The 14,014-nt window shown below is 50.7% G+C and overlaps 1 protein-coding gene across 1 annotated transcript; it reads left to right on the forward strand.

Annotated features, from left to right (window-relative positions):
- The first annotated feature begins 650 nt into the window (after window positions 1-650).
- On the forward strand, window positions 651-2,408 carry LOC123160305 (berberine bridge enzyme-like Cyn d 4). The gene has a single exon (XM_044578109.1). The coding sequence runs from the start codon at window positions 750-752 to the stop codon at window positions 2,337-2,339; it is 1,590 nt and encodes a 529-aa protein (XP_044434044.1). The 5' UTR covers window positions 651-749; the 3' UTR covers window positions 2,340-2,408.
- The last annotated feature ends 11,606 nt before the right edge of the window (window positions 2,409-14,014 follow it).

The raw sequence follows: 14,014 nt of genomic DNA on the forward strand, positions 1-14,014 counted from the left end.
ATCCTTCTCCCGTGCCGGTGCTGGGTCTTGCGCCAGCGCGGGGGCCGGCCGAATCTCCTTGAGTTGCTGCCGCAATTCGCCCACCTCGGCGCGCAGATCGCCCACCGATCGCTCAATTGCCGGTCTCCACCCTTGGAGTTCGAGAACCACCGGGTGGATCTCGCCGATCTGAGCTGACATAGCGCTGATGGCCGCCGTCAGATCCGCCAGAGCTTTGTTGGTTTCCTCCATGGCTGTTGCCTTGCCGTGGCGAGTCTGGATAATGGAGGGAAATCGGCCTGCCAGTGTTTGGTGGTGGGTGGGAAAGGCTGCTGATACCAAATGTTATGTTCTCGATCTAAGGTTCAGGATATTTCTTCGATTACAGACTGAATTTTAGGATACAAGCTCGGGTTCTAGGGTAGGAGAAAGGGGAATTGGGGGTAGGAGGAAGCCAGCCGCCGCCTGTGTCTTGTTCCAGCCTGCCTCCCTCTCCACGCTCGCAGGTACATATCCCTCTCGATCAGCCAGTGACCCAGCTATGGGCCGGGTACCGCTCACTCCCCTTGCGAGCCCGCGTCGGTCGGCCATGGGCCTCAATCTCCGTCTGGGCCTTGGTCGTAGAAGTAGCAGCGCCTGGTGTAGCTGAAGAAGTAGGAGGGGCCGTAACAGAAGTATGCTAGCAATCAAACATGTCCGAAATGCAGGCATCCAAGGGGGCGAGAGTTGCTCCCAGATAGAGGCAAGGTCGCATACTAGCAGCATCAAACATGTCAAGAACAGAGGCAATCTTGCGGCTCCTCCTGGCCCTTTTCATCCTCCCCTGCAACACATCCATTTCCTCCGCCGCATCCACCGCTGATGCGTTCCTCCACTGCCTCGCCGCCGCCATCCCGCCCAATCTCCTCCACACCCCGCCCTCCCCGTCCTACTCCCCGCTCCTGCTCTCCTCCGTCCGGAACCTCCGCTTCGTCACTCCCGGCACCCCACGGCCTGTTGCGATCGTCGCCGCCGGAGAGGCCTCCCACGCCCAGGCCGCCGTGCGCTGCGGCCGTCTGCACAGCGTCCGCGTCCGCGTGCGCAGCGGCGGCCACGACTACGAGGGCCTCTCCTACCTCTCCCTGGACCCCCGCGAGCCCTTCGCCCTGCTCGACCTCGCCGCGCTCCGCGCCGTCCGCGTCGACCCCGCGCGCGCCGAGGCCTGGGTCGGGTCGGGCGCCACGATCGGCGAGCTCTACTATGCCGTGGCCGCCGCGAGCCGCGCGCTCGCCTTCCCCGCCGGGGTCTGCCCCACCGTCGGCGTCGGCGGCCACCTCTGCGGCGGCGGCTTCGGCACGCTGATGCGCAGGTATGGCCTCGCCGCCGACCACGTCCTTGACGCCGTCCTCGTGGACGCCAGCGGGAGACTCCTGAACAGGACCACCATGGGGGAAGATCTCTTCTGGGCCATCAGGGGTGGCGGCGGCGAGAGCTTCGGCGTCGTGCTGTCCTGGAAGCTCCGGCTCGTGCGTGTGCCGGAGTCGGTCACGGTGTTCACCATCCGTCGGTCAAGAAAACAATTGGCCACCCATCTCATAGCCAAATGGCAAGAAATCGCGCCCGCCCTGCCCCCCGACCTCTACCTACGGGTCGTCGTGCATAACCAGGACGCTCAGTTTCAGTCCCTGTTTCTTGGCCGATGCGACCGCCTCGTCAGTCTCATGCGAGCTCACTTCTCTGATCTTGGAATGGTGCGAGCAGACTGCGAGGAGATCACCTGGATCCAATCCACCATGTACTTCGCGTTCCACTCCAGCTTCAAGCCATTAGAGCTGCTCTTGGACAGGGGTAACAAGCCAGACAGTTATGTGAAAGCTAAGTCTGACTACGTGCAAGTGCCAATCCCATGGCACGTCTGGGAGAGCACATGGACATGGCTGGCGAAGCAGGAAGCCGGGATCCTCATCCTAGATCCCTACGGCGGCAGAATGGGAAGCGTCGCGCCGTCTGCGACGCCTTTCCCTCACCGGAAGGGGAATCTGTACAACCTCCAATACTACTCCTCTTGGTCTGAGAATGGAACAGATGCGTTTGATAAGCATATGGCCTGGGTCAGGGGTCTGTACAAGCAGATGGAGCCATATGTATCCAAGAACCCAAGAACTGGGTATGTGAACTACAGAGACCTGGATCTTGGCAGGAATGAATTGGGCGACAATGTGACCAGCTATGCAAAGGCTAGAGTTTGGGGGGAGAAGTACTTCAAGGGCAATTTTGAGAGGTTGGCAGCAGTCAAGGCCATGGTGGATCCTGATGACTTCTTCAGAAATGAGCAGAGCATCCCACCTCTTCCTGCTGCAAAGGGATGGAACTCCATGTGATTGGAGGTTTGTTTTTCTAAGGACAACTTCAATTTTTTAAAATAAAAAAGGATTTGGGTGTGGCTGTTATTTGGGATGGGTGTCAGATATGTGCTCTTTTAGAAGACTTTTTTTCCGAGTCCAATGAGGATGATTAGATGGTAGTAGTTGTCACAAGTTGATTCTAGCATTGTTTTTAGTGGTGAGATAGATGCATTACTTTGGCAATAGGAAAGTAATAGAGTTTATCCTCTCAGTCCGTACTATATAGGAGTACCCAGTTTACTATGTTCCTGCAGTTTGAAAACTTCGTGTGCTATGTTGAGTTACAAGTTAATGGGTCTAGCACCTGTCGCTAATCTCCAGTCTGTGTGGAGGGGTAGTCTACACTGACAGGCAGATGTTTCTACCAGTCACTGGTTGTGCCCATCAGTTTGAGCTTTTAGAGATTTTTAAGGAAAACATAGTTTAAATAACAGTGCATTCATCACAAATTAGACACAATTACAAGTCAACAAGATACATCCACCATTACAAGTTTTAATAAGTTAACAGTACTTCGCAATACCACAACACATAATTAGCTGATGCAAACTCAAACAATGAATAAGCAGCAGTACTGGACAAACCCTTGATCTCGGCTCGAGGGGGGAATAGAAAGCCATTGCCTATGAAGGTGTACGCCATTTTCTGCCAACCACAATGCTCTAACTCCTTCATTGCACTGCAACCATTAAGTAACAAGTTTACATGAGCTAATCTAGTCATTACACACCTCACCGAAATTTAAATGGAAACCAAAGTAACTTAACCTTTCTTTTGAGCAAAAGAGAGGCCTTCCCCCAAAGCAACTTAACTGGCACAAATCATAAGCATTCCAGACGACTAGATATCTTGGAGAAACAAGCATTCATGCACCTCTGCTACATAAAGTGAACAATTTTCTGTATGATTAGAAGGTGCAGAGGATGTGGATGCTGAGGCTTATGCCATGAAGTTGTATCAGAAAGTTTTGGTAGTGGACAGTCTGATAATGGACATGGAGGTGGTGATCATGAGTTAGAATCCAATTTGGGTGCTGGAGAAGGAGGAAAGAAAACTTCATGAGGAGCAAAGGTAAAAGATATATCTATGGAGGAAAGGAGATCTAGTGGCAGAACAGATAGTGATCGGAAGGTTATGGGCAAGGCTGTTAATAGAGCGAAGTACAAGAATTTGGAGATAGTTGTGGGTATTATTGTGCTTCCCAACTGTTTTTTAATTCTGTGTAATCTAAGATAGGAGTAAAGATTGGTAATAGTAATGTACAGATAGGCAAAACTGTTGATGCTATTCAGAGACTTAACAAGCTAGTTGTGATCTTTTTATTGCTAGTATGGTTTCCTTTTGATGCTAAAATCCAGAATGGGGAATCAAAGGCAAGAGTAAGAGTGCCTTGACCCCGAGTTTTGTAGAGGTAGAGGAGGTTCTGGTATTGATATAGGAAGAAGTAGAGCTAGAGCTTGATTGTTCTTTGATGTTGTTTATCATGTCTGCCATCTCGAGTGTCCATGTGTGGAACCTCCGAGGTAACCGTCATTCTTGAGGTGTTTCTAAATGGCCTGGTACTCTGAGCTCTGACTACCTTGGCAAACTCCCGGGTACCTAGTTTTAGCGCCTGACCTTTCAAGTTTTTCCCCCGAAACTCCCGGAGCGCCGCCAAGGGCGATTAGGGTTTTGCGGGTGGAACTCGACGGCGCACGCGGGTCTACGGCGTGGCACACCGGACGTGATCCCAGTGATAGCTTCATCAGCGGGGCATGGCAACGGGAAAGAGCCCCTGTCGCCGGGCGCGGCAAGGGCGAAGCTGGCGGAGGCCCTAGGTAAACTGGATATTACTGAAGAAGAGGCGACACCGCTGGTTCTCGATGACAGAGAGGACGGTCAGCCGGAGAAGTGGATGATAGCGGGGAGAGTTCTGCACCGACGCGTTCTGCACATACAGACGATCATCAGCGCACTTCGTCCGGCATGGGGCAACCCCAAAGGTCTGAACTTCAGATCGGTAGGGGAAAACACGTTCGTGGCTGAGTTCGCGAGCAAGAGAGATCGAGATCGAGTTTGGGAAGGATCGCCTTGGCATGTAAGTAAAAACGCCGTCGTCTTGCCGGAGTTTGATGAGTGCATGCGGCCTTCTGAACTGAGTTTTACCAAGCTTCATATGTGGGCAAGGGTTATCAATTTGCCCTTCAATCTTCGGGGAGAGAAGTGGTGTGCTGCAATAGCGAATCAGATTGACAAGCATGCATCTGGGGTGCAGTTTGATCATATTAATGGCTACCTTAGAGCTAGAGTTTCAGTTGATGTGGACAAACCATTGAGGCGCTGGATCTTGATTGAGTCAGCGCGGCGGAAACAGACGGATTTGTATGACATCCAATATGAGAATATTCCGCACTTCTGTTTCTCATGTGGAAGGTTGGGCCACTCAGATCTGCATTGTCTGACTCCGGGCACTCGAGATGCCAATGGGGATCTCCCCTTTGGAAGAGGGCTGCGGGCACCGGAGGATCGCAGGGCACAGAGTGCTAGTGAGAACTCGTCTCGGGAACAATCGAATAGCCAAAAGAATAAAGCAGAGACAAGAGGTTCAAAAAATGCAGCTGAGAAAGGAGCTGAAGTTAACTCTCCGGCCAAGAACAAAAACCTGAATAAGCGCAAGGGAGGGCCGCAGGAGAAGAAGCCAGAGTACAGAAGGGTCATACCCTTGCTAATGGAAAAGGCACACAACCTAGAGGAAGGCCAAAAGGGTGATGTAGAGGTGCGATCGGACTCCTCTGAGAAAATTGGTGAAGATGGGAGGCTGCTAAAAAAGAAGAAACCTACCCCGGTGAATTCCGGTGAGACGGCAGAGGCTGCGGTGCAGCCCTGCCAGGCTCAATGAATTGCCTCAGCTGGAACTGTCGCGGGCTTGGGAACCCAGCGACAGTTCGCGAGCTTCGCAGTGTGGTGAAGCAAGAAGGGCCCGGTCTTTTATTTCTGATGGAGACTAAAATTGCGGCGAAGAGGGTACAAAGTCTGCAAAATCTTCTGGGATTTGCGGGCTGTTTTGAAGTTGATAGCGATGGTTTAAGTGGGGGCATTGGTCTATTCTGGACAAATGATGTTCAGGTGGATCTTCAGAGTTTCAGTTCGGGGCACATAGACGTGATGGTGCAGAATAATAATTTGCACCGGAATAAATGGAGATTTACAGGTTTTTATGGGGCCCCTCATGTTTCGGACAAACACCACAGTTGGAGATGTTTGCAGACTTTGTTTTCTATCCAACACCAGGCGTGGTTATGTGTAGGGGATTTTAATGAAACATTGTATGCCACGGAACATTTTTCGCTGGCTGCCCGGCCTGAATGGCAAATGCGTGCGTTCCGTGAGGTAGCTGATGATTGCTTGTTCCAAGACATGGGATGATCTGGAACAGAGTACACGTGGGACAATGGTCAAACGGGTGATGATAATGTTAGGGCACGACTTGATAGAGCGTTCGGGAACCCAGCATTGATTCAGACATTTGGGCACTCAAAAGTTCGGCACATAAGTACTACGGACTCCGACCACTGCTTGGTCCTGGTCGAACTACGTACGGATGTGGCCGAAAGGAGAAGAAGAGGGAAGCAGTTTCGCTATAAAGATGTATGGCAGACTCATGCAGATTACGATAGTGTTGTCTTGAATAACTGGCAAAAAGGAGCTAGTCTGCAGGGTCTGACGGGAGTAATCAGCGCGCTTAACAACATGCAGAGCTCACTATCCACATGGGGCGCGCGTGAATTTGGCAGCTTGACGGCAAAGGTGAGGAAACTCCGACAGAGCTTGAACAAGCTTAGAAGTCGTGCGGGCAGACGTGGGCCAACTGATGAAGAGAGATCCATCGTCAAGCAGCTACATGAGGCACTTCATCAGGAGGAAATATGGATGCGCCAGAGGTCCAGAGTACCTTACTTGCGCGAGGGAGACAGGAACACAAATTTTTTTCACGCACAGGCTGCTCAACGCAGAAGGATGAACAAAATTGAGGGACTTGTGCGAGCTGATGGGTCGGTATGCCAATCCTGGGAAGATGACCATGAGGAGGTGCAACAGTTCTATACAACGTTGTACACGTCTCAAGGAGTCCGACCCCTGGATGGACTATTGGATCTAGTTCCACCTAGGGTGACAGCACCTATGAACGCACACCTAGATAAGCCTTTTACGGCAGAAGAGGTGAGGGTGGCTCTGTTTCAAATGGCCCCATCAAAAGCACCCGGCGTGGACGGCTTTACTGCGGGGTTTTTTTTCAGAGGCATTGGCAATTAATCAAAGATGATATAATCCCGGCAGTGTTAGGGTTTTTGAATGGAGGCAATCTTCCAGAAGGTATGAATGATACATCCATTACCCTCATTCCAAAGGTTTGGCACCCACAAAGAATAACCCAATATAGACCTATCTCTCTTTGTTCTGTTCTGTACAAGATTGCAGCAAAATGTATTGTTAATAGGATGAGAGATTTTCTTGACGATATTGTAAGTGAGGAGCAAAGTGTGTTCGTGCCTGGGCGCCTCATTACAGATAATGTTCTTATTGCTCATGAGAGTATCCATGCAATGAAGAAAAGGAGGAAAGGAAAGAATTGGGTATGTGCTGTTAAGTTGGACATGATGAAAGCTTATGATCGTGTCGAATGGCACTACCTACACGCGATTATGACAAAGTTGGGCTTCAGCTCGACCTTTATCCGACTGATTATGAAGTGTGTAACATCAGTGCGGTTCGCAGTACGAGTGAACGGGGAGTTGTTGCCTTTTTTCACCCCTTCAAGGGGATTCAGGCAAGGATGCCCTATGTCACCCTATTTATTCCTATTGTGTGCTGAGGGTTTCACTGAACAGATTTGGTGGAGCTTATGTAGACAAGGGGATTCGAGTGTGCACCCAGTCACCGTGGATTAATCATCTACTGTTTGCAGATGACAGTCCCACTTTTATGAAAGTTAAGCTGGAGAGTGCTGAGCAGCTAAATAACATTCTCAGGATTTATGGCGAGTGTTCGGGACAATGTGTTAACAAGGAGAAGAGCTCCATATTTTTCAGTCCAAACACGCCAAGTACAGTACGAACCATTGTGAAAACTGCGATGGGTATTTCAGTTGAGGCTTTCATTGAAAGATACTTGGGCCTCCCCACAACAGTTGGACAAATTACCTCAGACACCTTTGATTTTGTTGGAGAACGGGTTAGATCAAAGCTGAATGGAGGTACAGAGAGATTGGTGTCTTGCGCGGCGAGGGAAGTGCTCATCAAGGCAAGGGCACAGGCGGTGCCAACCTACACTATGAGTTTTTTAAACTCACGAAAAAAGTGTACAAAAACATTTCCTCACCGATGGCAAAGTTCTGGTGGAGCAGTTCCGTTGACCGAAGATCTCTACACTGGATAGACTGGAAGTCTTTGTTGCTTCCAAAAATCAGAGGAGGTATGGGATTTCATGATTTGGAGTGCTTCAATGTGGCGCTGTTAGGGAAACATGGCTGGAGGCTTATCACCAGCCCGAATTCATTATGTTCACGGGTGTTGAAAGGTCGTTATTTCCCTAACATAGACTTTATGCATGCCACTGTTCCCGGTAACACTTCGGCTACCTGGCGAGCGATCGTCGCGGGAAGGGGGGCACTGGACATTGGCCTGATACGACGGATCGGCGATGGTACATCCACGCGTGTGTGGCAGGAAGAATGGTTACCAGGCAAGCTGACGCTGCGGCCTGATGCGCAGATCGGTACATCACATATACATCTTGTGTCCTGATCGATGATGTGAACTGGTCGTGGAAAGCTGATCTTGTTCGAGAAAACTTTCTACCACCGGATGCTGATACTATCCTGAATATTCCACTCAGAAATGGAGGTGGGGATGATTATTGGGCTTGGGACCATGAGAGATCGGGCTCCTATACTATCAAGTCAGCGTATCGTGCGCTAATGACTCATAACGAGCATTTAGCTCTAGAGGAAGGGGCGATTACAGAATCTTCAGAGAAGAATAAACAGTTATGGACCTGTCTGTGGAAGCTCAAAGTTCTACCTAAGGTGCGTGTGTTTTTGTGGAGGGTCCTCCGTGGCATCCTTCCAGTGGAAAAAACACTACAACACAGACATATTGCAACCTTGGCAAGATGCAAGGTGTGCATGGGCGCAGATGAAGATATGATGCATGCTTTGATCAAGTGTTCACATGCTCAATCTTTGTGGAGAGAAGCAAGAGAATGGCTACATATCAAGCTACCGGAGCTACACCCTCTGACTTGGTGTAGGGATATTCTTTGCGACTCTAGGTTCTTAGAGAGTGACCGGGCAAAAATTATTACGGTCATGTGGGCTATTTGGACCTCACGCAACAACATAACGCATGACAAAGCAAGTATGAGCCCGGCGCAATCACTCAAACGTATAAGAGAAACTCTCTCCTTGTTGGAATTACCTTTGGAACAGACGAAGGTTCTACCTGGCTATGGTTGGAAGCCACCGGATCAAGGCTGGACGAAGATAAACACATATGCTAGTGTCTCAGCGCTTGAACATAGAAGTGGAGCTGGAGGAGTGGCACGGACTTCCTCGACCTTCTTGGCTGCCTGGAGTAAGCCCTACACCCACATCACAGACCCGTTGATTGCCGAGGCGTCTGCTCTTCGAGATAGGGTGCTATTCGCACAGCTTCGTGGCTTTTCGCAAGTGCTCATGGAAACAGACTGTCTAGAACTGGTTCAGCTATGGCACTCGCGACGGTTTTCGCGCTCCATTGTAGCGCCACTTTTATTAGAAATAGAAGAGCTAGCCTTATCTTTTCTTTCTTTTGATGTTCAACATGTACTGAGAAACTCCAATATGTCGGCCCACTTGTGTGCTAAGCATGCTTGCACCTTGGGGATCACTGACTGCTGGATGGACTCCCCTCCTGGCTTCCTCATGACCAGCTTTTTGGCTGATCATGTGGGAACAGATAATAGTTGAATAAAGCTCGAAGTTTCCCGCAAAAAAAGACCTTTCAAGTTTTTCTTAAAACAGGTTTTCACTCTGCTTTACGTATAAAGCACAAACGTCCACCGATACATGTGGTGGAGAGGAAATTGATCTTTTGCCCCGCTTTTCTTCCCACTTTGATCATTCCCCCCCCCCCTCGAGAATGACGGGTGGGGCCGGGGCCACTTGCCATTGAGACAGGCATGGGGCAAATCATCAAACCCCAAGTAAAGTGGGGCAAAAGATCTTGCCACACGATCGAGGACGGCGATGAAGCGGGCACGTCTAAAGGATAGGAGACCAACGAATCCACTCAACCAGAGTCGAAGAAGCATCACGCCAGGATGAAAGAACGCCCAAAGACGTTGATACGCTGCAAACAGAAGGTACCTGAGTTCCTTGACAATGCCCTCAAGAGGGTAACGGTGCAAAGCGTCACCACCACCGAGCCTAAAATGATGAACTAAAGTTTTCACCTGGAACCCTAACTCCGAGAGGAACACAAAATGACAACCCCAAGAGGCAAGTGACACCCGTAGGCATCACCATCGTTGGTGCCAAAGCTCAGAGCCTTTGCTTGGATCCTCGTCACTACCACCTTGAAAGTGCAATCAGGCCCTTAATCATATTTGATGTTATTGATAAAATAAAAATAAGGGACTAATCATGATTGTCAAGTATATCACATGTTTTAGTCACCGTGGAATTATATGTGTGTGCAACCTGGACCACATACTTCTGTATTGCTAGAGAACGAAGAAACAAAGATATGAAGCATAGGCTTTTTCGGTTTGTTCTTGAGCATAGGGATCCCGCATTATTAAAAAGGAATCGTTCATTGTGGTTACCCCTGAAAAGTTTGTGAAGGTTTGGAGACTACCTCACGGTCTACCACTAGTGTTTGAGAAACACCTTTGAGGTGTTGTCTCAAGGGAAGAAATAGGGCGAGCCTTCATGGTGTTGATGTGCATTTGTGGTAACATCCGCCCCTCCCAACGGCGATTAGCTTCCTTCTAAGGAAGTGAACATCGACATACATCCTTGTCTAGGGAGATGCAGTTATTCCTAATCCTAACTCTTCACTTGTGGTTATTTGTCTCTTAATCTTTACTTACATCTCATTGTGCTTGCTTATGTTGCTACTTTGTTGTAGTTGAATATATTGCTTAGCACTAGATTCAGCCTTACAATTGTTAGGCACACTTTCATATTCCGCATTGTTGCCAAAAATTGCTAAGTAAGAATTAAAATTTATATTTTACCTATTAACCACTCCCCCCTCTAGGTCTATCTCGATCCTTTCACACACCTGAGGAACCATTGAACTCGACCCAACCCGAGGGAGGGCACGCCTTGCCGGCACGAGACCTACATATCCATATCATGGAGTCGTAAACGTTAAAGTCGTGAGGACACCAGGATCACCCACCACACCTCCCCTTTCTATAAGCGCCATCCCCGCTGACACGCTACTCGCCATAGAGTCGTCACAACCTCACTATCAAGGCCCACCACCCTAGCACCCAAGGTCGACCCACCGTCGACACTAGAAGCACATGTTGTCCGATAATTAGGCACCTAGACACAAGCAACACTGGAGCGGAACCACCTCGGTCAAGACCAGACATTCCGGATACTGACCCATGCACACATACACCCGGTCACAGGTGCCATGTTCTACCTGGATCCAACCCTACTAGGCAAGGAATGGGGAACACACGGGACAACCAACACCATGGAATGGTGCGAGACTAGGGGTCAATCCAACATATAAGTTTATTATAAGCATAGTGGATGAACATTTGTTAGTAGGTCTATTTGAGCATCTCAGATTCTATACCAAACATCCTTTAAAATTTCTCCATCCTCTTGATTAAAGTGGAGAACTTCCAGCTTAGGGAAGTAGTGAAAAATGAAGAACTAGCCATGATAACAAGGTAAAACAAAAGTAATTACTTGTTGTAATAAAATTACTTTTATGTTCTCTTGGGGTTTTTGGAAAGTAGAAAATCAAGATAAGAACTAATAAAAAGTTACTAAGCAAGGTAGATAACAAGAAAGTAAAGTAAAGAAGTGTGGGACCTATGGTGATAGAAAATATCTCCCCGTTAATGGCGTCAGGAAAAATACTTGCTTCCTCTAATCTAGTAAGGTGTTGGGCCAACAGAGGTTTGTAGGAAGCAGCAAATTCCCTAAAGTGGATAACCTTAAGGTTTATCGAACTAGTGGGATTATTTAGTTACAATCAATGATCATCACATCCACACATTGTCGGAGTCTAGGATCTGCGTCTAAGAAACTTCTCCAAGAACTAGGGTTCAAACTCTGGGGGCTTTGCTCGCCGACCTAAGACATGAAGACAACTACAGAGGGACTGCGACGGGAACACTGGCTCTCACCGGACATGAAGGGGACGCGCGAGCTACCCAGGTTCGGGCCACCGTGTTGGTGTAATACCCTACTCCTGCCTGTGTTGGATTGCTCTATAATGGAGAGCTTGTGGCTCGAGGTACCCAAGAGGTGGGGAGAATGGCTCTCTCCCCTTACGTGGAGGCGACTCTGCCCCTTTTGTAGTGCCTTAGTCCTCTTCCCCTAAAATATGAGCAGGAAAGGGTGCCCACAGGGCTGCAATTCAAAGGGGGATAGGCGCCCATGCTTCTCCTGACTAAAGGCGGTCTCCGCCTGATAAAGTAGTCTTCATGATGTGCGGGTGGGCTCAGCGATGACCTCTGCCCTGGCGTGCCGATCCGTCCTGATCTTCTTTGACCAAAGAGGAAATGCTTTGGGACTTGCTTTGGGGGAGACAGACGCTGCTGCTCCCTTATCACCAGAATGGAAACTGGCCTTGGTCACGCCCTGTCGTCCTTATCCTGACAGCGGGATGTCATCCACATGATGGGCGCGGAGCCCCGTGGCTGGCAATGTACGTTCTGCATCGTGAGGCGGCCTCGCGAGGGAAGCCTCGTGAGGCAACCCGGTACTTGGTGGCCTCGGCAGTGCTCCTGACGACAAGGGGCCTCGCGAGGCATGCCCGTTGCGAGGCGGATCCCTGCGGAGCGGACGAGGCAGGGGCCACCTGTCGTGGGCCGGCCCAAGTGTCGTCCTTTGGGCCAGAGTCAGGCAAGCCGTGGTACCCTGGTTCCCACTGGACCGACAGTAGCCCCGGGCTCGCGACATGCACATTCCTCCTGTTGGGGGCAAAGCGGTGCGGGGGCCATCTAGCTGTCGGGCCTAGAGGCGACGTGTGGCGTCTTTTACGGGGCGGGACACCACCACTCCCCAAAATGCCTCGATAACTGCCGTCCTGGGGATAAAGCATGCACCGCAGGGCTCATGCACATCATTGCCCCGTCTCCATCCCGCCCTTTGTCTTGCTCATGAGCGCTTCCTTGTTCCTGTTCCTCCAACTCCCAATCTCATCCGCCGCCATGGCTCCCGGCAAGAAGCTTGCGACTGCCGAGGCCTCCTCCAGCAAGAGCGCCCCGACGGCGGAGCTCAGTCCGGCCTTGCTGTCGTCCACCATCACCATCGAGAACAGGTTGGCCAGGGTTCGCCCCTTATTGGCCAACGCGTACCACGATGGAGGCGCCACCAAGATCTGGCCAAGTTCGCACGCGTAGCGCAACCTCGGGTCCATGGTGGTCCCTGTCTTCCTCGACGCGCTCTTCGCCGGGTTGGTGTCACCCTTCTCTGATTTTCTCCTCGCCATCCTTGAGCACTACAAGATTCGCCTCCATCTCCAACCCAACTCCATCCTCATCCTCTCTCTCTTCATGCACTTCTGCGAGGCCCTCTTGGGAGTGATGTCGTCCATGGCGCTCTTCCGAACTTTCTATAGCCTGCGGGTCTTCTCCTCGGGAAACCACCGCTCGGGGTGTGCCTCCTTCCGCATCGACGACGAGATGCGCAAAATCTTCATCGACATGAAGATCTTGAAGGTGGAGAATCTCAGGTCGCATTGATTTCATTTTGATGCCCTGCGGACTAGCCCTCTCCTGGCGGTCACAACTGAGCTGGCCGAGAAGATTCCTCGTTGGGAACACAAGAAGCTCGGGGACGCTGCCCTGAGGCCGATCTTGACGAGGCTGGCGGATCCATGGAGACCGGGCTTACGGCGAGCATGGTCGCCCAAGAATTTCTCACCCATCGCATCACGCCCCTGCAGAAACGCTCACACTCGGTGTGGGAGATCACGGGAGCCGATGACCGGGCCGGCTGGCATAGGAGCACCTCTCGGCCAAAGCAGTGGCTGAAGCCTGGGAAGTTTTATTTTCAGGGGAGGCGGAGGAGGTGCCCTACGGCACGCGCCTGCTGTAGAGCCTGTCCAACATGGTTGAGCCCGTCGCGCGATGCCCAGTTCGATTAGTGGGGTCTGATCCGGACGGATCTTGAGGGGCCCGAGGAGCTCCTCGAGGATTCCTTGGAGACAGAGGCCTCCGGCTCAGGGGAGGAGAGCAACAAGGCACTACTAGGGAAAACCCTAGTAGTATCACGGGTTTCGAGGCTATCAGCAGCACGGGCAGTCGCATTACTACTACGACGCTACAACTAACTGTTAGTAGTAGCGTGGTCCGCACCCGTGCTACTACTGTTGACTATATCAGCATCGCTTTTTTGGAACACGCTACTATTAATTAGCTGTAGTGGTTTTCTAGCC

The sequence above is a fragment of the Triticum aestivum genome, chromosome 7B (genome assembly GCF_018294505.1).
Source record: "Triticum aestivum cultivar Chinese Spring chromosome 7B, IWGSC CS RefSeq v2.1, whole genome shotgun sequence".
Lineage (NCBI taxonomy): Eukaryota > Viridiplantae > Streptophyta > Magnoliopsida > Poales > Poaceae > Triticum > Triticum aestivum.